The 22,829-nt window shown below is 36.0% G+C and overlaps 1 protein-coding gene across 1 annotated transcript; it reads right to left on the minus strand.

Moving 5' to 3' along the window:
• On the minus strand, positions 1–21,755 carry LOC105048677 (polyadenylate-binding protein RBP47). Its single transcript, XM_010928069.3, has 6 exons — positions 21,376–21,755; positions 16,882–17,335; positions 1,939–2,006; positions 1,726–1,856; positions 1,517–1,613; positions 1–499 (listed from the first exon to the last, which is right to left on the minus strand). The coding sequence occupies exons 1-6, from the start codon at positions 21,706–21,708 to the stop codon at positions 344–346; spliced, it is 1,239 nt and encodes a 412-aa protein (XP_010926371.2). The 5' UTR covers positions 21,709–21,755; the 3' UTR covers positions 1–343.
• Between the last annotated feature and the right edge of the window lie 1,074 nt (positions 21,756–22,829).

Genomic DNA, 22,829 nt, shown 5'->3' on the forward strand with positions numbered 1-22,829 from the left:
TAAGAACTTAGAAGCCCATAAGCTGATTATAAAATATTAATTGTACCCTAAATGAATAACACAACCATTTCCACACAGCAACAAACTAGGTTTTTCCCCTTTCTTACAGCTAGCAGACAAAATTGCAAGATTAGTTCGGATAGAATCTTAAATGACCATAGAGACCTTAGGTAAAAACTGTTGCTCACAAGAACGCACAAAACATAGGAGGTATTTTATGCCAACTTACTCACAATCTTCTGCTCTTTATCAGTTGCTAAAACTAAGCCGGTTTCCACATAACTCAGTAAAGCCTTGCCAGATCCAACAACAAGTCTCTCTTGTTTTTTTTTTTTTTTTTTTTTTAGCTTACTTGCTGTTGATTACCGTACAATGCATAAGCCCCATATGCTGCAGCATACATTCTCGGATCATGAGCTGGTAAGACATAACCATATCCATTGTAAACCTGTCCTCCATAGTATGCACCATTCCAATGACTGCCAGGATCAGTTCTCAACTGTCAAAAGCACAGATATCGATATATTAACAATATGGACTGATATTATGTTGCCTATCATTTCAGTTAATCAAGACATTGATAGGTCAGGAATTTTGTTTTTTGCGAACATATAATTTTTCCCTTAGCTAACGTCATTTGTTTACATTTCCGATGCCAACAAATTCTTTTAGTACATTTATCAAATGCACTAAACGAACTGGGGCATCTCTTTAAAGTTATAATTCATTATCTAAGCGTGTTTCAGCTTCTCAGAGCATGTCTTGGGCCAAAATATATAGGCTTGTTTCTTTGTGGACAGTTTCAGATGAAATCAGAGTCAAATTAAAACATTTTTAAACTCGAAATAAGGAATATCAGTAGTTTACTTGATAATTTAAGAAACTTCAGCTATAAAACAGTGATCTTAAGAAAGTAGAGTCTGTATATTATGACCACTTAGTAACAAATGTAAATATGTGATTATAATTATGATAGGAAGCAGCTGTCGGGTTGTAATTATTACCGCTTATAGGTTTGCCCACTCCAAATGGTCAGTCCAAACTTGATATTTATGGTTACCATTCATATGGTATGGACTTGCTAATTTGATTTTGATAAAATCCAAGTTGCTGTCATCTGAAGCATATGTTTTACATGGTCAAACAAGGGTTTTCTCCTAATCATTTCGATTGCAATAGGTATACAGCACTGCAAGAGTTTTATTCCAGTTGAATAAGCTGAAACTGTAACTTTGTGAACAAGTTTAGATAAATTTTAGGAAGCATGCCAACCATAGTTGGATCTTACTAGCCTGATCTTTTTATTGGTTAGGACTGAAACTGAAAATAAAAACTCAGATGTCATCAGACTTATTTTCACCCAGGATGATTTCAAACTGAGAATAAGCAATCTCAAATCTAAAAGACAATGAACAAACAAATCATTTACATACTACAAGGTTAATCACAACCTTGGGAAACACTAATTCCTTCTGTGCACATGTATAAATTTTCAAAACAGTAAAAAAGCCCATACCTGTTTATTTGTAGGGTTGCGACCCCATGAAAGGCGAACCACCTGCTTCCCAATTGCCGTTCCATTTAACTGTTGCAATGCTTCTTCAGCATTGTTTCTGTCAAAAGTAACCATATTTATGAAGTGTACCCTGTAGGGGCTCTAAAAAGGATGCACTATGATAAGCTAATTCCATCACAATATCCAGAAGCAAATATTAGTTGGATTACCTGTGGACAAATTGCACAAAACCACATTGCTTCCCAACTGGAATTTTGACAGAGGCAAGCTCACCATATTGAGAAAAGGCTTGCTTCAAATCTTCTTCACTGACATTTGGGTCAAGCCCTCCAACAAAAACCTACAGCAGGAAAAAGATCTCTAAACAAAATGATAAAATTATACACCACCCTCAAACCCATGAAGGTGAAAATCCTGCTCACTGTTGTGTTAGTTGGATCTCCATTTGACTGGAAGCTTTGTGCAGAAGCACAATTGGACCCAAAACCACCTAAAAAAAAACTGATAGTCAGCAAAAGTGAAAGGACATGCCAGTTCAGCATAACCACACCCAATCACCAAAAAGAAAAGTTCTACCAGATGCTTATAGCTCAAAGTGAAATGAATGAGAAGCCCGAGGAACATTCTTTCAGAAAAACATATCAGATATGACCCAGCCAAATCATCCAGTAAACAAATCAATACTGTTGGCCTACGATATCATTGCTAGTTCAAAGGTCAAGAGCTGATAACCAGCTAATGGCAGAAGACTAAGCAACAAGAATTGCTGAAAGAACAACAAATGGACCATTCTGCATCAGATAGTAGGCTTAATTTACAGCTGATTTGAAAATGCTGACCGAGAACTGACCTATTGAATGAATAGATCCAGTTGAACCAAGCTAATATACTATCATCAGCAGTATATGGATGGTGTATTGCAGGTTGGATCTAAATGTTCAGCATCAGGGCAGACCGAGACAATTTTGGGCGAATGTTGTCTAACACTTAATTCATTTGCAACCTATTTCTGAGGGAATGGTGAATGCCTATATTTTGTTGGTCAGTACAAATATATCCAGCCTTGTCAGCAACCTCTAATATCTTTCCCTAGGTTTTATAAACCTGCAGCTTAAGTGTCAAATGTAAGAAGTCACCTTGATATACAGCAGTTTGTTTACAGAAAATACACATATTGAAACATTCAGAGAAGCTCATCTGGTAGTAGCATTTGTAATGAGTTTATGCAAAACCAATCTTCCCCATGAAAACTCCATGTCTCACGAAGTTAAAAACATCTAAAACATGTACTGTACTATGACATTTTCAGATAAGAGAAGACTTGAACAACTCTTCTTCAGAAAACCACTAGTATCTCTTCAACTGTGAATTATGAAGACCTTCCACAATGATGTTGACTGACAACAGGGGTACAGGCCAATCCATTCCAAAAACAAATATTACCTACATAGCTCGAACAAACATTACTTAGATCTGGAAATGTACTTCATTCTAGCTTGCAATAACCAATAAAAAAATTCCAAGTACTAAAAGAAAATGAACAGAAACTCCAAATAAACTGACAGTCTTTATCCTTTAATAGGACACTCAATAGGAGATACAATGCGTTCTCTTCTTCCATGATGTGAAGTGTTTACTCTCAAAGTTTAACTCTCCATGGCAAAGTTATCACCAATTACAGTCCTATTCAAAAAGTTTGCCCATAAAGTCATTAATCTAAAGTGGAACTCGTTGGCTCCATGCCATGTTCCATGAGATGCGATGGACTGCACCACCACAAAGTAACATGTATAGATTATCCAGAAAAGATACCACTGCCTTCCCCTATCCAAAATATGATATTCATAGAACTGTGTCCAGCTCAGCAACTGCATAGCCAAGTGACGATTCATGAACATTATGTTCCCATACCATAAAATTTCCTTTCTAAGGAAAATGCTATAAGGATTCTCTCTATCACCCTGTGAGTTTCTTGTGTTGACAGTGCCAGCATGGCATGTCGTGATTGGCCACCCTCTTTAAATCATGCTAACCCTTGTAAATTGCATCGATCCCATCATGCATCACATCAAATGTCATGAATAACACCAAGGTGCAACATCAGCACAAGGAACTGGCGAGGTGACCAAGTGGAACACCATAGCATCACTCAAGTTTTTAGTAAGTCAACATTGCCCCTCTTCTCAGTTCTCAACCCATCAAATAAAGTCATTCAGCATTACTCTGGGGCTAAAGGCAACTAAACATTTGGAATTCCAACTACCAGAGACAAAATGGTTGAACTTTTGTGCAACTTTTCTATTGCGTGCGTGCGTGCGTGCGTGCGTGTATCTTCACCATCCATGGTTCCAGAAATCCTTTTAGTTATTCTTACACCTCAAAACTCACTTTCCTAGAAGGGTTATATTTAAATCACCTAAGCTTCTCAATATATGGACACCTTGGCATCAGACTTGCAAACTTTCCTTACCTAACCAGATGCATGTGTTTCTTTATGTCACAATCTGCTGACATACTTTCAGAAAAGGTCAGTGTTTACTAGCACATAGGCATGTAGAACATGATGAAAAAAAATAAAGAAATTGTATAAGTTATAACAAAATCTAGCCTACATCTTAGTTAACAATTTATCAATTGCATAAGTCATAACAAAATCTAGTCTATATCTTAGTTAACAATTTATCAATTACAACTAATGATCTTAATTTTTGGGAACATTTGCACATAAATGTATATTGATGGGTACCTGATAAAGTGATAGAGGACTTAAAGCCATTTCGAGATGAATAACTATTGTAGATTGTAGCTTTTTAGATAAAGATGAAAAGAGTATGCCCTACAAGCCAATCGAAATTTGTATTTTGATGAATTTTTCTTGTAATCTACCAAACTCATGTAATTGAAACTTTAATAATAAAAGGTATTTTTCATCGTATGCTGCATCTTACTATTATAATGATTATGATGAACTCCATAAATCAGGACAATGATTTTAGGGTTATGATGAGATCATATCTATGAGACCTAAAATCCTAAAAATCTTGATTTCGAATATTCCTAATCATAAGAGCATTAAGTAGGAAATCAATATTCCGGATAGACTAGTACTTCTATGTATGCTCGATGGAGAGTGTGGCTGATCTCATAAACCACTTATGTGAGACACTAATACAAGGATGTGGGTGCTCATTAGAGAATAAGTTCACTGAATTGATCCGACTTAAGAAACATCTTATAGAATCTACTTATCCGTCAAAAGATGTTTTCTTATAGTGGGAGTTGTGCATATAATTCTTTGACCTGAGACTATCATAGAACCTTATATACATGAATTCATATTTTGATTCATACTCATTCATGACTTAGTCATGTACGGGATGATCTGGATATTGTGGAATGTGTATGGAAGTTGTGAATAGGTCAACATGAAATCGATCACTCCTGATAAAAGGAGATTGCATCCTACTTGCTCTAATCGATTGATGATTCAGGAAGCCTTTGATCAAAGCGGGATGAAAATTAAAAAAAATTTCTAATATTTCATTAATCGAATCATCATTAAAGATTAAGAGAAATATGAATATGATATTGGATTTGACATCATTCCATATCCAGAATCATATTCGGGATGCAGGATGATCGCAGGATCGAATTGCACGATAGTTTTCCACTGAAGGATATTTTTGATATTTTCATCAAAATTTCGTATCTTCCAGATAGACATGATACGTTGCTAGATGTCAATCTTATTTCGTGGATTTGATCGAATTAAAGAATTTAATTCGATCGTCAATTAGAAAAGATTCTAATTGCTGAAATCGGATTAGTTCGATTGGATCTAGATCGATTAGATTAATTCTAATCAAATCAGATCTACTTGCACTCGGATCCACTGCTGGCTAGATGTGGAACCAAATGGGTCACACACAAAAAAAATTGATCAGAGGTCTAATTGGATTAGATCATGTTTGTAAAATTCACATACTAGTACATGTTGCAAATCCTATCTCCTTGTTTCGAATCGAATTCGAAATTGATTCCAGATTGGGCTAATTAAATCCAAATTAATTCAAACCAATTTTGGGTTTGAGTTGGATCAACCCATGGCTGCATGAACCAGGGCTTGGGTGCCATATAACCAGGTCCCCATGCGTCAAGAATTTTGTTGTGCGTGGGATGAGTTTTGTGCGCAAAAGACCAAGTGGCGTCCCATCACCCCCCTTCCTCATCCTTATCCATTGATTCCATGGTGAAATAATTTTTCGAAGAATCGTGATTTATTTCTGGGCGTCGAGGAGTCCTGTGGCTAAATCACTTCGTGAAATAATTATGAAAATTTGATAAAATTTGAAGACTAGCCAAATCAATCCATGCGCCTAATTAAGAGTCCATGTTGTTAAGGACTCTTATCTAATTGTCATGTCACCTTTTAATTCTGAATTTTTTCCATGCCATTCTGAAGTTAGCGCCTTCATTTTGGTCCCTTGGATGGCTAAAATGCGCTGATGTATGGTGGAGAAAAAATACGTCAAGTGAAGCCTTGCGATGCATCGAAGAAATATCAGAAAAAAAATATTCTGAAGAGTCTTTCTGCGCGAAGCGTCTCTCGGATTTTTTTTCTTGACGATTGCCAAGTGTCAAAAGCTTCTAGATGGGCGTGGGATTTTGTCATGGGGCATGAGATAATTTGAATGGGTGCGAGATGGCGCGTGGAGAGGGCGCAAGTCATTCTCGAATGCAATCCATCGCTAACTATTTAAAGGGGGCTGCGCCAGGGATTTATTTCATTCAGATTTTTAATTCCTTTCCTTCTTTCTTACATTCTCTCCCTATTGTCCAATTAGTCTCTTCTTTCTCTTGTTAGGACAAGTCTAAAAATAGTAAGGACAAGTCCGATTTTAGGACAAGGGCATAAGAAGAGATATAAGAAAGACAAGAAGAGAAGAAAGGTAGGGATAGAAAGGCTAGGAGGAAAGGAAGAAGGTCTTGAGGTCTTACTACCCAAGAAAATTCTTAGAATGAGAATTTTGGAGGAATCGTCCAAAGGAGTTGGTGTCTTGATCATAGCCCTGTATGGATCACTGTTGGAGGGCGAACACTTGGGCGCCTGGTGGAGATTCTGCCGAAATTTGGAATAAGCATTGTAGGTATTCTTCTATAGTTTGAATTTTGTTATGAATATATTATATATGATTGTTAATTATCAAAGAGGTACTAGTTTATGGATTTAATATTTAGGATTTCTTAATTTAAATTTTTGAAATCCATTATGCTTCCGCTGTGCATGTCCACCCCGAAACCCTACAGTGATATCAAAGCCGGCCTTATTTGGTTCAATCATATATACATAATGTTTATATGATGCATATTATGATTCATGCTATAAAATTAATTATGCTATGAATTATGTTTTCATATGATGATATGAATTGATGCACCACTTCATCATCCTGACATAAGGTTGTCCTAGCATAATGAGATTATGCTGCAAGGTTGCCTAGGATGATGAAAGTCCATATATTACACTGGCACATATAGAATATTTTAATGCTGATATATATTAATATGAATTAGCATTATATAGTTAGAATGTGCATGAGATCAAAAAAATCCTCATAAAAATTATATTAAGTGGTAGTGATAAGCAACTATGGATTAACCAATTCTTGATTAATTGATCAATTGATGTCTAAGAAAGTACTACAGGTGGTTCTTTAATTGATTTCGTTGACTAAACTAGCTAATTTATTGGTGTCTAAGAAAAGTAACGAAGAGACCCCCACCTACTTACCTGACCAATTTGGTTAAGCGATCTTGATATTGAAAAATCCTAATATTGAAAACACTACTAGGGGCTTTCTTTCATGCTAGGTTAGTATTACATCATGAATTATGACGAGCTTATTGTGTTACCACAACGCTTGTTATAAGGAATGATATAATATAATCCTGGTGCATAAAAGATACTTACGGCAATTTTGGGTGTACTGCTTTGTTGTGTTACCACAAGGATAATTATATTCGAATTTGATTGTATTGAAATGAAGGATCTTACTTAACTAAAATATTATAAGTTGTTGTGTTACCACAAGGCTAATAATATTTTAGAGGCCAAGATATAATATTGAAAATTGCATGAGATGCAATTGGAAAGAGTTTCCTACCTATAAACTCATAAGGGTTTATTGTGTTAACACAAGATCATTATGAAGAATTAAGGTCTCAATCCCACTAAGATAAATATGCAATATATCTCGTTCATCATAGTAGAGGATTATGATGTTCGATAAAATAGTGGGAGACACAATTAAATCTAAAAGATCTTATTTAATTGTGTAAGTCAACATGAGTTGTTTGCTTATATAATATTCTTTATTTATTATATATTAAATTCTACAAATGGCATCTTCATTATCATTGTGAGAAATTTTAGATTCCAACAAGTTGATCGGTCTCAATTACGTGGATTGGTTGAGAAATTTAAAGATTGTATACACTCAGGAGAAACTCTACTATATTCTTGATGTCCCTGAACCATAAGAGGTTGGGGATGATGCCATTGAGGAGGAGATATCCACATACAGGATGTGGAAGAATGACAGTTTAACTGTCAAGTGTATCATACTGACCTCTATGAGCAATGAATTACAGAGACAGCATGAGAGCATGGATACTCAATCCATACTTCTCAATCTTAAAGAGTTATATGGAGAACAGAGTAGAACTGCTAGATCTGAGATATCAAAGCAGTTATTCCGTACTAGAATGACTGAGGGGTCATCTGTACAAAACCATATCCTGAAGGTTATTGACCTAATCACCAAATTGGGTCAACTGGGTTTCGTGATGGATGGAGAATTAAGTCAGGATTTGATCCTGCAATCTCTCTCCGAGTCATTCGCTCAGTTTGTCGTGAACTATCACATGAACAAACTGAATACCTCATTGCCTGAACTGTTAAACATGTTCAAGACAGCTGAGAGTCATATAAAGAAAGAAAAAGCTCCACGTCTTCTTGTGGGTAAAATCTCTAAGAAGAAGTCAGGCTTTAAGGGTTCAAAGAAAGTACTGAATCCTAAGGATGGCAAGATGAAGAAGAATGAGAAGAAAGGCTCTGGACAAGATATCTGCTTTCACTATGGCAAGGCAGGACATTGAAAAAGGAATTGCAAGTTATATCTTGCAATTGTAAAGGCTGGTACAAGCAATGCACCAAAAGGTATGTATGAGATACATACAATTTTATCATTAAGTTCTTCCAATTCAAACTCTTGGGTATTGGATACCACCTGCGGTTCTCATATATGTAGTCATTACAGGGATTGCAGAACATTAAAGTGTTGAGGAAGGGTGACTTCGAGCTCTACGACACTGGAGAAGAGTCCATCCAAGCAGAGGCTGTAGGGACATATATGTTAAAGTTACCTTCTGAAAAGATCTTAAAGCTAGAAAACTGTTATTATATGCCTAAGATCATTAGAAATATTATTTCTGTACTGTTACTATTGCAATAAGATTTTGAAATAAATAAAAAGAACAATAGTTGCTCAATTTCTTTTTCTAATAAAATTCTTTGTCATAGCGTTGTTAATAATAATCTTCTGATTCTATCTAATGACAATGTTTTTCATATTAATAAAAGCAAAAAGCGAAAGAGAGAAAAAATAAATAATATTTTACTTTGGCATTATCGACTTGATCATATAAGTGAGACGAGGATTAACAAGTTATACAAAGAAGAGTTCTTTGAATCTTATGATTATGAATCATTAGGAACTTGTGAATCTTGTTTTATGGGAAAAATGACTAAGACTCCATTTAGTGGACATAGAGAAAGGACAAATGAGTTATTAGGACTTGTACATACTGATGTATATGGTCCTATGACAATAGAAGCCAAAGGAGAATACTCTTATTTTATTACGTTTACTGATGATTTATCTAAATTTGGATATGTGTATCTTATGAAACACAAATCTGAGACCTTTGATAAATTTAAAGAATATCAAAGTATGATCGAGAAATAAACTGAAAAAATATTAAAATCCTTCGATCTGATCGAGAAGAGAATACTTATCCAATAAATTTTTAGATCATCTTAAAGAAAATGAAATTCTCTCAGAGTGGACACCTCCTTATACATCACAGCTAAATGATGTAGCAGAAAGGAGAAATCGCACTTTATTAGATATGGTGCGGTCCATGATGTGCCTTACAAACTTGCTTATTTTTTTCTGGAGATATGCCCTAGAGACTGCTGTATAAATTCTGAACCAAGTACCTTCAAAATCTATGCCAAACACTCCATATGAGATATGAAGAGGAAAGAAGCCTAATATTAAGTATCTTGAGATATAGGACTGTCCAGCTTATGTTAAAAAAAACTTTGGATATAAGTTGAGTGCTAGGACAGATAAATGCTTATTTATAGATTATCCTAAAGAGAGTGTAGGATACCTCTTTTACCATCCTACTGAACAAAAGATGTTTATCAGTAAACATGCTACTTTTATGAAAAAAAGTTTATTCCAGAAAGAGGCAGTGAGAAAAAAATTGAACTTGGAGAAGTTTAAAACCTACAAATAGAAGCACAAGATAATCCTCAACCAGAAATACCCATTGATGAGGTATAACCACCAAATACACCTCTTCTCCGAAGGTCGGATAGAGTGCGAAATATACCTCTAAGGTATGGGTTCGTTATTGAGAATAATGAAGCCACATCATTGAGAATGATGAACCTTTGACCTATACGGAAGCCATCATGAGTAGAAACTCAGACAAATGACTAAAGGCTATGAAATCCAAGATGGACTCTATGTATTTCAACCAAGTATGGACTTTGGTTGAAGCACCAGAGAGTGACCCCTATTGGATGCAAATGGATCTATAAGAAAAAAATTAGAGCAAATGGCCAAGTTGAAACCTATAAAGCCAGATTAGTGGCTAAAGGTTCACGCAAAAATAGAGTATTGATTATGATGAAACATTTTCATCTGTTGCATTGCTCAAATCTATACGGATTATGCTTGAAATAGCAGTATACCATGATTATGAAATTTGACAAATAGATGTGAAGACCGCCTTCCTTAATGGTTATCTTGAGGAAGAGGTTTATATATCTCAGCCAGAAGAATTTGTCCTAAAAGGAAAAATAAATCAGATATGCAGCTTAAAATATCTATTTATGGATTAAAACAAACCTCAAGGAGTTGGAACATTCGCTTTAATCTTACAGTCAGAATTTGACTTTATCAAAAATATGGATGAACCTTGTGTATACAAGAAGACTAGTGGGAGTGTATTATCTTCTTAGTTTTATATATGGATGACATACTTCTCATTGGAAATGATGTCCCAATGTTACAATCGATCAAGACATGGCTATCAAATTTTTTATGAAGAATTTGGGCGAAGCATCCAATATACTAGGTATAAAGATCTATAGAGATAGATCTAAGAGGATGTTAGACTTGTCCCAATCCAGATACATAGATTTAGTGCTAAAAAGGTTGAGCATGGATGGGAGTAAAAGAGGTTACTTACCCATGAGCCAAAGCATACATCTCTCTAAAAAGATGTCTCCTAAAACATCGAAAGAGAGAAATAGAATGAGTTCTATACCCTATGCTTCGGCAGTAGGATCGATTATATATGCTATGCTATGTACCAAGCCTGATGTTGCCTATGCCTTAAGCATAGTAGATTTCAGACTGATCCAGAAGAGGATCATTGAAAAATAGTGAAAAATATTCTTAAATACTTGAAAAGGACTAAAGATATTTTTTTGGTATATGGAGGATCTGATCTGAAACTAGAAGGTTATTCTGACTTCAGTTTTCAATCATATCCTAATGATAGCAAGTCTACTTCAGGATATGTTTTTACTTTAAATGAAGGAGCAATTAGTTGAAAAAATTCTAAACAGCAGACTGTAGCTGACTCAACCACTAAGACAGAATACATAGCTACAAGTGAAGCCACAAAGGAAGTTGTCTGGATGAAAAAGTTCATCACTGAGTTGGATGTCGTTACTGAGATTGAGAATCCAATACCACTTTATTGTGATAATACTGAAGCAGTTGCTCAAGCAAAAGAATCAAGATCTCATCATAAATCCAAGCACATTCTAAGATGCTTCCATCTCATTCATGAAATAGTCGAAAGACAAAATGTAGTCATTGAACGATTAGAAACAAAGAACAACATAGCAGATCCGTTCACTAAGGCTCTACCACAGCAGCAGTTCGATCGCCACCTCAATTGTATGGGGATAAAATATAAAGGCGATTGACTTTAGTGCAAGTGAGAGATTGAAAGGAGTATGCCCTACAAGTCAATCGAAATTTATATTTTGATGGATTTTTCTTGTAATCTTCCAGACTCATGTAATTGACACTTTAATAATAAAGATATTTTTCATCATATGCTGCATCTTACTATTGTAATGATTATGATGAACTCCATAAATCAGAACAATGGTTTTAGGGTTATGATGAGATCATACCTATGAGATTTAAAATCCTAAAAATCCTGATTTAGAATATTTCTAATCATAAGAGAATTGAGTAGGGGATTAATATTTTGGATAGACTAGCACTTCCTACGTATGCTCGATGGAGAGGCTGGCTGATCTCATAAGCCACTTGTGTGAGACACTAATATAAGGATGTAAGTGCTCATTAGAGAATGAGTTCACTGAATTGATCCGACTTAAGAAACATCTTATGAAATCTACTTATCCGTCAAAAGATATTTTCTTATAGTGGGAGTTGTGCATGTAATCCTTTTGACTTTAAACTACCATAGAATCTTATATACATGAATCCATATTTTGGTTCATACTCATTCATGACTTAATCATATACGGGATGATCTGGATATGATAGAATGTGTATAGAGGTTGTGAGTAAGTCAATATGGAATCGATCGCTCCTAATAAGAGATCGCATCCTACTTGCTCTAATCGATTGATGATTCAGGAAGCCTTTGATCAAAGCAGGATAAAAATTAGAAAGAGTTTCTAATGTTTCATTAATTAAATCATCAATAAAGATTAAGAGAACTATGAATATGATATTGAATTTGACATCATTCCATATCCAGAGTCATATTCGAGATGCAGGGTGATCATATGATCGAATTACATGATAGCTTTCCACTGAAAGATATTTTTAGTATTTTTATCAAAATTTTATATCTTCCAGGTAGACATAATACGTTGCTAGACGTCAATCTTGTCTTGTAGATTTGATCGAATTAAAGAGTTTAATTCGATCGTCAAATAGAAAGAATTTTAATTGCTGAAATCGGATTAACTCGATTGATCTAGATCGGTTAGATTAAATTTTAATCAAATCAGATCGCCTTGCACTCAAACCCACTGCTGGCTAGATGTAGAACTCAATAGATCACACACAAAAAAAATTGATCAGGAGTCTAATTGAATTAGATCATGCTTGCAAAATTGACATGCTAGCACATGTTGCAAATTCTAGCTTCTTGTTTCAAATTGGATTCGAAATTAATTCTAGATTGGGCTAATTAAATCCAAATTAATTCAAACCAATTTTAGGTTTGAGTTGGGTCAACCCATGGCTGCATGAACCAAGGCTTGGGCACCATATAACCAAGTTCCCATGCGCCAAGAATTTTTTTTTTGCACGTGGGGTGAGTTTTGTGTGCAAAAGACCAAAGTGGCATCCCATGCCCCTTCCTCATCCTTATCCATTGATTCCACAGTGAAATAATTTTTCGAAGAATCGTGATTTATTTCTGGGCACAGAGGAGTCCTTCTATGGCTAAGTCACTTCGTGGAATAATTATGAAAATTTGATAAAGTTTGAAAACCAGCCAAATCAATCCATGCACTTAATTAAGAATCCATGTTGTTAAGGACTCTTATCTAATTGTCATGCCACCTTTTAATTCTGAATTTTTTTCGTGCATTCTGAAGTTAGCGCCTTCATTTTGATCCCTTGGATGGCCAAAATGTGCTGATGTGTGGTGGAGAAAAAATGCACCAAGTAAAGCCTCGTGACGCATCGGAGAAACATCGAAAAAAATATTTCGAAGAGTGTTTCTGCGCGAAGCGTCTCTCGGATTTTTTTCTCGATGATTGCCAAATGTCAAAAGCTTCCAGATGGGCGTGGGATTTTGTCATGGGGCGTGAGATAATTTGAATGGGTGCAAGATGGTGCATGGAGAGGGCGCGAGTCATTCCCGAATGCAACCCATCGCTAACTATTTAAAGGGGGCTGCGCCGGAGATTTGTTTTATTCAGATTTCTAATTTCTTCCCTTCTTTCTTACATATTCTCCCTATTGTCCAGTTAGTCTCTTCCTTCCCTTGTTAGGACAAGTCCAAAAATAGTAAGGACAAGTCCGATTTTAGGACAAGGACTTAAAAAGAGATATAAGGAAGACAAGGAGAGAAGAAAGGTAGGAATAGGAAGGTTAGGAAGAGAAAAAGAATGTCTTGAGATCCTACTGCCCAAGAAAATTCTCAGAGTGAAATTTTGGAGGAATCGTCCTAACGAGTTGGTGTCCTGATCATAGCCCTGTGTGGATCACCGTTGGAGGGCGAACACTTGGACGTCTGATGGAGGTTCTGCCGAAATTTGGAATAAACGTTTCAGGTATTCTTCTATAGCTTGAATTTTATTATGAATATGTTATATATGATTGTTAATCATCAAGGAGGTGCTGGTTTATGGGTTTAATATTTAGGATTTTTTAATTTAAATTTTTGAAATCCATTATGCTTCCGCTGTGCATGTCCACCCGAAACTCTACAAAAGAGGTGATATATTTAGCAAGCATTCATGATTTGATCATAATAAATGGCATTAAACAAGGCAGAGCATAACTTATCAGCCACAAATTCAGGATTGAAAACCAAATTTGGCAAAGAAAGGGCCAGACAGAGAGAGGTGCCATTCACAAAATAGAAACTAACTATGGCAGAAGAAGTGAGATTTAACGAAGATACAGAAATCTCATGTTTGTAAGATTAAAAAGCACCATGCAGAGAAAAAGCCGATGATCTTAATTATATTCATAACAATGTGATGGTATAACATGTACTCTTATAAAGTTAGTTCCATAGATGCCCTCACGAAATTATGTCCCTAAGGTTATGAAAGAGAAAGTTAGTTTCAATGAGTTTACACGAAGAGTCATCAATAAGCCCATATATATCTACCTTAGTCATGGATGAACTCATAGCAGATATTTTGAGAAGTATGATAATACTTATTTCACGCAATATATATATATTAAGTTTGATCAGATGAGGGCAATGCTAATTGTCAAGTTGGAATCTTGGACAAACCCTGAGAGGATAGAGCTTAAACCTTATTAGAATGAAAGTATACTGAATGCAATTTCAATGTAATTGAAATGAAAATAAGACACTAACCAAAATCAATACTCCAGAGAAAATGGTGCAATTGGTTTTAATATGACTCTAACCAAATTAATAGCTGAGAGAGACTAGAGATAGTGATCTTAATATGACTAAAATCAGAACAAATAGCCAAGAGATACTGGTGCCATTGGTTTTAATATCTTGGATAACATCATACAAAAGAATGGAGAGATAGATGAGGACATATCTAACAAAATAAAATTTAGGTGGGTGAAGTAGAGTGGTCCTTGTGGGATGTTATGCAACCAGTGCACACCTGAGCACAGTTTTAAGGTGAATTTGAGAGGCTTATGATGTTCTGCATTTCAGAATTTTGGGCAATGGAGATGTTTTGCAAAAACAAGATGAACCTATTAAATATGAGAATGATGAGCATATGGTAAATTTGGGGCAGCTAGGGTGAGGAAAGAAGACATAAGGAGGAAAAATGGAGCTTGCACCTATTGATGGAAAGTAATGAAGAGCCAATTTATGATGATTTAAGCACGTGAAATGTGGAAGCCCAACCCAAGGCTAAGGAAATGGAAGGATTAAAGCTAACCTAAATGGACGTTAGGAGCAAGGATCTAGGATCTAGCAAATATACTCATATACCAACCCAAACCCCCACACCCCCCTGCCCCGAAAAAAAGAAAAAAAAAATCCATATCCTGAACAAAAGTTCTCGTAATATTCAACTTTGACAAATTAAAAAAAATAAAAATCTTCAACTCAACCCCTTATACTATGTATTATATAAATGTCCTTCATTTTCAACATCTAAGAACACAACCATTAAAATCATCCACATAAAATCTTCAGTGAACCTATATCATCCTATATCCATAAATAGAATGATATAATTACAAACGTATAGAATAAATGCTAGGGTGTCCATGGTCTCCCAGAGTCCAACTCCTAACAAGTGGTAGGAAACCCTGACAAACATAACATTCTAGATGAACCCCTGATCTTTATGTTTGACTTCAAATAACCATAAGCATAACCACCTAGCCTTGTCCTGATTATCTGGGCTCAGCACAATTAAAGAAAAAATTGCACATAATTCGGTAAAATGGTTAACAATTAACTCATTCTTAATATTCAAATATATGCCAAGTAACAAGTGCATGTGTTAAGTTAATATAGTATATTGATCAAGCTCCAGCTGTCCATGCACTTCACGTATCCAAGGACTGCATGAAATGGACGTGCTCAATATTAATTGCATACTTACAACAAGCAAGCAAGCTCTGACCTCCCAGGAAAACCCCAGGACTTAATAAGGAAAGGGAAAAAAGCATGGAAAAGGAATGAAACTAAGACATTTAAGCTTATGATGATTTTCTTGAGACACTAGCACAAGGTCCCACTAAAGCACAGAAAATAAACAGTCAGAAGTTTTTCAAACATCAACCAGCGGCAGAAATGGCCAACAATACAAGGCTACAGAAGAAAGGGTTAAGTTAGAAGCCATTGGACAACTTAAAATTTTCGGAGCAGCTTGGCCCACACATTGTGCCTCCAAAGAGCATAGATACATAGTAAGCATTGTCAACACCAAAGCCATGAAGCACTGACATCATGTCCAAGCATCCGATAATTTTTATGGCATAATGTGGAACCTATGGTTTGTTGGCCAATCAGATTGCCCACAGAGAAACAGACCAGACATGCTCCATAAGAAAAAACTTAAATTCTGCAATCAGGATTCAGGACTAGATGAAGTCAAGCAAGTTACAGATAGTATCCAATCTTTCTTGATGTGAAAATAAAAATAACATGTTAACTGTAATATGAACTAATGATGCCCAAGTTACAGAATGGAAAACACAACAAGAAAATTGACTAAAACTAACAATTTCTATTAAGCAAATAATATTTTTTAAGGAAAAAAAAAAAAAGAAATCTCACATACAAGGATGGAAGTGCAAAACTAAGGTAAACCCATAACATACCAGAACACTTTCTAGGAGTTGCAAGACCAAGGCGCATGGGCCTAGTAGAGCAAAATACACCATTCATTTCAGTCATGGCATGTGTTTTCTCATTATCATCTCCAAACCTTACAAACCCATAACCCTTTGAACGGCCAGTATTGGCATCAATAACAACTTTTGCACCTTTTACTGATGAATACCTACTAGCAAAAGTTTCTTGCAAAATGGCATCAGTCACATCAGAAGCTAAATCACCAACAAATAGAGAATGATCAGAAGAAGCATCTGAACGTTTATCACCCATGCTAAACGATGCCCAGTTCAACCGAAAAAGCTGTTCTGTGTTAGGCATTGCATAGCCATTGAAGTTCTGAAGTACTTTCTCAGCTGCTGCATGTGAGAAGAACTCCACAAATCCATATCCCTCTGATTGTCCAGTCTTCTTATTGCGAATAACTTTAATGGAGACAACCTGCATGAAACCACGGCATAAAAATATTAAAATCCAATTTCGGTGAAGAATTTGGATGGCTTCAAATGCCTAATCATGGAGTATCATAACTGAAGAGATAGCTAGAATGTTGTAAAGTATCCAATCTAAATGAAAGGCAGCGGGTATGCACATCCCACCCCCTCCCACTCTGCACCTTTTTTTTTTTTTTGGTGTGTGTGTGTGTGTGTGTGTTTGGGGTGGGGGATGGAGGGTTGAACTGCCTTTTGAGTATAATAATCAACTTCACCACTTTTCATTAGAGTTTGTGTCCAACAACAACAGTTTTGAGGAAGTACTGGTAAGAAGTAATGCTCACGATGGTCATTTGTTCTAGAAATAAGGTAAGACCTACCTCACATGGGTGAAGATTGTAGAGACATAATTACATTAAATATTATCTTTAACAGAAACAACCGGAGGAAATAAGATTGATAAATTTAGGATTTTTTGGCATGTATACCCTCTTAAATATGAGAAATTACATGAATACCCTTGTAAAGTTGCTATTTGCATGTGTACCCTTATAAAACACTTATGTTGCATGTATACCCTTCTTTTTCTTTCTTTTTTGCATATGTACCCATGCCATCTAATGCCATTAAGAAATACGCGATTTAAAATTAAAATGACCTTTAATAGGTAAACATGCAAAAAGAAAAATTTATAAGGATATATACGCAAATAGCAACTTTGCAAGGATATTGATGCAATTTTGCATATTTAGGAGGCAAAAACCCATAAATTTAATATGAAGAAAATGAGGCATGATTTGATGGTTATGGCTCAACCTCACCTCAATAGAATATGCTAATTCTATTCCTTAGTCCTTACATGGCAAAAAATGATATAGCTGTTAGCATATCTGAAAATTATGATCACAACTTAAGCAATGTAAAGCTTTTCCTTCACTGAAAACTTTTTATTTTACCATCAAAAATAAAGAGGTGGCTTCAGATAATCATTTGTTCTGGATACTATTTCTTAGTGATCATTGGAGAGATCACCAACTGCAATCACTTATTGATAGTAGGTTATGGCATTTGACAGTTTGACTTGTTCAAATGTGCACTTCTCAAAATTTTCTATATGTTCAGGATGTTTGGTTTGCTGTGGCAGTTCATTGTGTAACCTGGTTCAACAGACATCTTCCTTTTTTTTTGGGGGGGCAGGGGGTAGTTGGGGTTGTACAGGTTCAACATCTTTCTACATCACACCCTATAATCCTATAATGGTGATTTAGGTGAGATTTCATAATAAGACCTTTTTCCGAGTTTCTAAACATGATGATTACTATTTTGCCTTTTTTTCTCATTGCAAGAATGGCAAGAAAATTTCATTAGTTATGAAAATTGTATTTCTTCTCTTATATTTCCAAAAATTTTCAGGTGACTAGAGGCTACCCATCCACTATTTACTTATGATAAGGCCATCAATGGATTGGGTTGGTCCACATAGCCCTAAGACTTGACTTAGAAAAAACCAAGCTCAGCCTAAGGTGCTGTTTGGTATATCACCGATGATGTAATCACTGGAGTGATATGATCATTGGGATAATATGAACACTGGGGTGATATGCAAATACTGAAATGATATGTAATCATCGTGTTTGGTATATCACTAGAATATCATTGAAAATAAAACTTCGCTGTATTTAATATATCACCAAATAGTGATAGTGATAATGTATAAATACCATTAATAGTCTTATACATTAGTACATAATAATTACTCTACAACTTGATTAAACATTCTTCATTTATAACCCCTCACAAAAATATATCGCAGTAGTAATAATAATCTTATTTATTTATTTATTTATTATTATAGGTATTTATTTTGATGAACCTATTAAAATGATATTACAATAATATTATATATAATCAAGCTTGACTAAGCTCAGCCAATTTTGACCATCAATATCAGGACTGCCCATTAGGAATGATTTAGCCCATCAAAATAAATTGAGAAAAAAAAAGCACCAAAGATTCAGCATGATTCATCCATGCCAATTAACCGTATCTACCTATATAAATAAAATAGGTACCTAATAAATAAATAAAAGGTATCCACATCATTTAACTAAATCTGTCAATAAAAATAAAAAATACATCTAGTAGATCGGCATCTATAGAAAAAGACGAGGAGAATTTTTATTTTCTTCCCAATTTACTAACTAGAGATATTTTTGTTCCAAAATAATTTTAGCCCATCACCAGTACTCGATGATGTGCTATCACTTGAGGTATGTGTGGTGATAGCATCACTGCATTGTGCAGCGATGCTATCACCGAATTTATCACTGGATCCTTCATCACTGGATAGAATTTTGCAATACCAAACAAGGTGATCACATCACCTAACTCACATCACTGGGTTGATGTGAAATATCACCTCCTATCAAACAGCACCTAAGGTTATAGAGCATAGGCTGGGCTCGTTCTTGAAAATTGAGGCCAATCAATTTCGAGCCAAGCCAAAGCTAAAGAAATGGAAAATATTCAATGGAGGTCGGTTATGAGCCTGGCCCAACCTGAAAGAACATACTATGTTGTGTTGGGCTTTGGCCTGACAACTTTGAGCCAAATCCAGGTTGGACCAAGTTCAAGCCTGAGGTTCAAACTTTGGGCTTGCTTCAGTCCTAGGCCAGACCAGGCCCATTGACACCCCTAGCTTGTGAAAGAAGATTGGTATGTGCGGGGTGTGATCGTACTTCAAGAGTAAGCAAGTGACTCAATCATGTGCTAAAGGGGTTATTAATTAAGAAAGTCATAAAGAGTAATACAGATTGCCTAAAACTTAATGTGTAAGCACAAAAATTCAATAAAATAATTTAGTCAATTTATTTCAATTATTTTTCTTTAAAATAGGGCTTGTATCACTAAACTTGCAGTTACATCTACTTTCTTCGGAACTTTGAATATAGCAAAATTCTTAACCAAAAAGGTTATAGTTTAAAATGGCCAGCCATGAGGTGGATTATACTTTTGAAACAACAACCTATGAAAATTGTCCTCTCTCTCTCTCTCTTTTTTTTTTTTTTTTGTGTATGTGAATGGTGGAATACAACTTTTGGCATGGATTTTATTAAACATTCTTGTTCTCCCTTTCTTCTTAAGAAACTCTGTTGTACCTATGAATTTCATCTCATCAATCCAATTGTTAGATTATTTCAAGACATCCATCTATAAATCAAAAGGAAGGTGATGGTATAATTTCTGAGCATATAACACCATTATTAATCATATAGCAGTAAACAGATTGCAGACAATTCAGACATTTGAAATCTCACATCATGATCTATGTTGCACCGAAGGCAATTTTTAACAAATTATCATATAACAGCAATAATTAATCACATAGCAGCAAACAGATTGCAGACAATTCAGACATTTGAAAGCTCACATCATGATCTATGTTGCACCAAAGCCAATTCTCAACAAATTATCACCACTTATATAATCTTTGAGTCACAACAAATAAAAAGTTTATGATGATACACGCAGGTATAATAGAGAAAATAATTAGAAAATGAAAATTCAAGTTCAACCACGGTTATTTCTCAGTGAACAGATATGGGAAGACAGCTTATGAAACCAGCAACACATCCTTCATTATTCTGTTACAATTAACAGTAACTTTCAGAAGAAAAGGCTGCTTTCATATACATAACCTTTCCTTCAATTAACAATTTCCCCACTTTAAGCTCTTGAAAATAATTAAGTTAAGAGGTCCAAATATTTTTTGAAGCGCTCCTATAATTTTATCTCTCTTTCTTTCACCATATTCAATGCAGATGCAATTAAAAAAGAATTCTTTTCAGGAATATGTTCGTAAATATGACATATTAATCAGATCGAAGACAGTTATTGAACAAATATATATACGATCAAAAGACTTCTACAACTAGGAAAGAAAGAAAAGAAAATTCTCATCAAGAATCTCAATTTCATTGCCAAAACGAAGCGCGATAAAGAAGAACCACAAGAAGGCGCGTAGATTGGAGAAGGCGGAGCCCGAACCTCGCCGGTGTGGCCGAAGCAGCTGTGGAGATAGCTCTCGTCCATCCAGTAATGGAGATCCCCCACCCAGATCGTCTTGTTCTCATCCGAGGCCAAAGCCGCGGCCCCTCCCTGCTGGTGGTTCTGCTGCTTCGGCGGCGGCGGCGGCGGCGGCGCTAGAGAGCGCTGGGGGTACGGCATGAAGACCTGCGCGAACTGCGGCGGCGGCACCGCCCCCACCATCTGGTGCTGCATCGCCATCGCCGCCGGGTACTGCACCGCCACCCACGGCTGCGACGGCGGCTGCAGCGGCTTCTGCAGCTGGGGATCTCCACCGGCCACCGCTTGCATCATCGCCGCCGGTTCGATGAGGTCAGAGGGAGAGCGTTCAGGGGATGGGGTGGGTTTAATAGTAGGCGGCTTCAAGGCGAGGTTTGATATCAACCGTCGGATCGAGGGGTTGGAGGGGATGGTGGCCGTTGATTGGAGCGCGTGGGAGGTCCTGCCGCTGTTGACGGTATCCGCGTGGTTGTCGGGTCTCTCCTGGCTACCTTGCCATGTGTTTATAAATAACTAAAAATACTTGAAAAATAAAGATTGGCGTATCAGCTGATAAGGATATCGGTTAACAGGCCGGGCTGGGCCTTCTGTTGGACCATTGGGTGACTGGACTAGGGTTTGCTAAGGAGGCCCAATAGGAAGTACTACGCTAGTCTCTCCTTATCGGATTGGAGATAATTAACTTTTGTGGGCTAGGATTTGGTGATATAAAGTGACATAGTGCTTCACAAGCAAGGCATGTTAATGCACATGACCAAAGGAAAAAGCAAGGAAAATTGAAAAGAAAAGATGAGGGAGAGGGAGATTTTGAGAGAAAAAAGAGAAGTAATTACAAACCCATGTTTACTCTCCAACATCTTTTGGTGTTACCTAGCACTTGTAATTTATAAAGTTTTACAATTTCAATGTAAATTATTCTATTTCCCCCCATCTTGCCTTAGTAGAAAGATTTGCTTTGTTCATTGGATTTTTTTTTTTTCTTTTCCCTTCACAAGCAATCATGAAAAATTCATTTTGCATTGTTTATCCTTTAGAAGTTTACCAAGAAAGAGAAATTATTTTCCATGGATAGTGAAAATTTAAGACTCTTTTGTATACTTCCATTTGTATACTTGGAATGGTTGGACAATTGGTGAAATGGAACTTGCATGGGACTAGTTGGATCATCAAAATGGATTATATGAATGAGACGAAGAATATGGTTCTGACTTATTTGACTTAACCAGCTTATTGTTGGTTCCAAGAGGATCGTTCCTCGTCCAGCGTCACTGCACAACATGTCAAGTTGGAACGATTTCTTCCATGTTTTAGAATAGCATTTAGTTGTTTTAGTTGTTAGTCATGGAAATAGAGTTATAGCCCTCTTGCATTTGGATCAGAAGTTTGAACAAGCCCATGAGCCAAGCTTGTTCATG

This window comes from Elaeis guineensis, chromosome 7 (assembly GCF_000442705.2).
Source record: "Elaeis guineensis isolate ETL-2024a chromosome 7, EG11, whole genome shotgun sequence".
NCBI lineage: Eukaryota > Viridiplantae > Streptophyta > Magnoliopsida > Arecales > Arecaceae > Elaeis > Elaeis guineensis.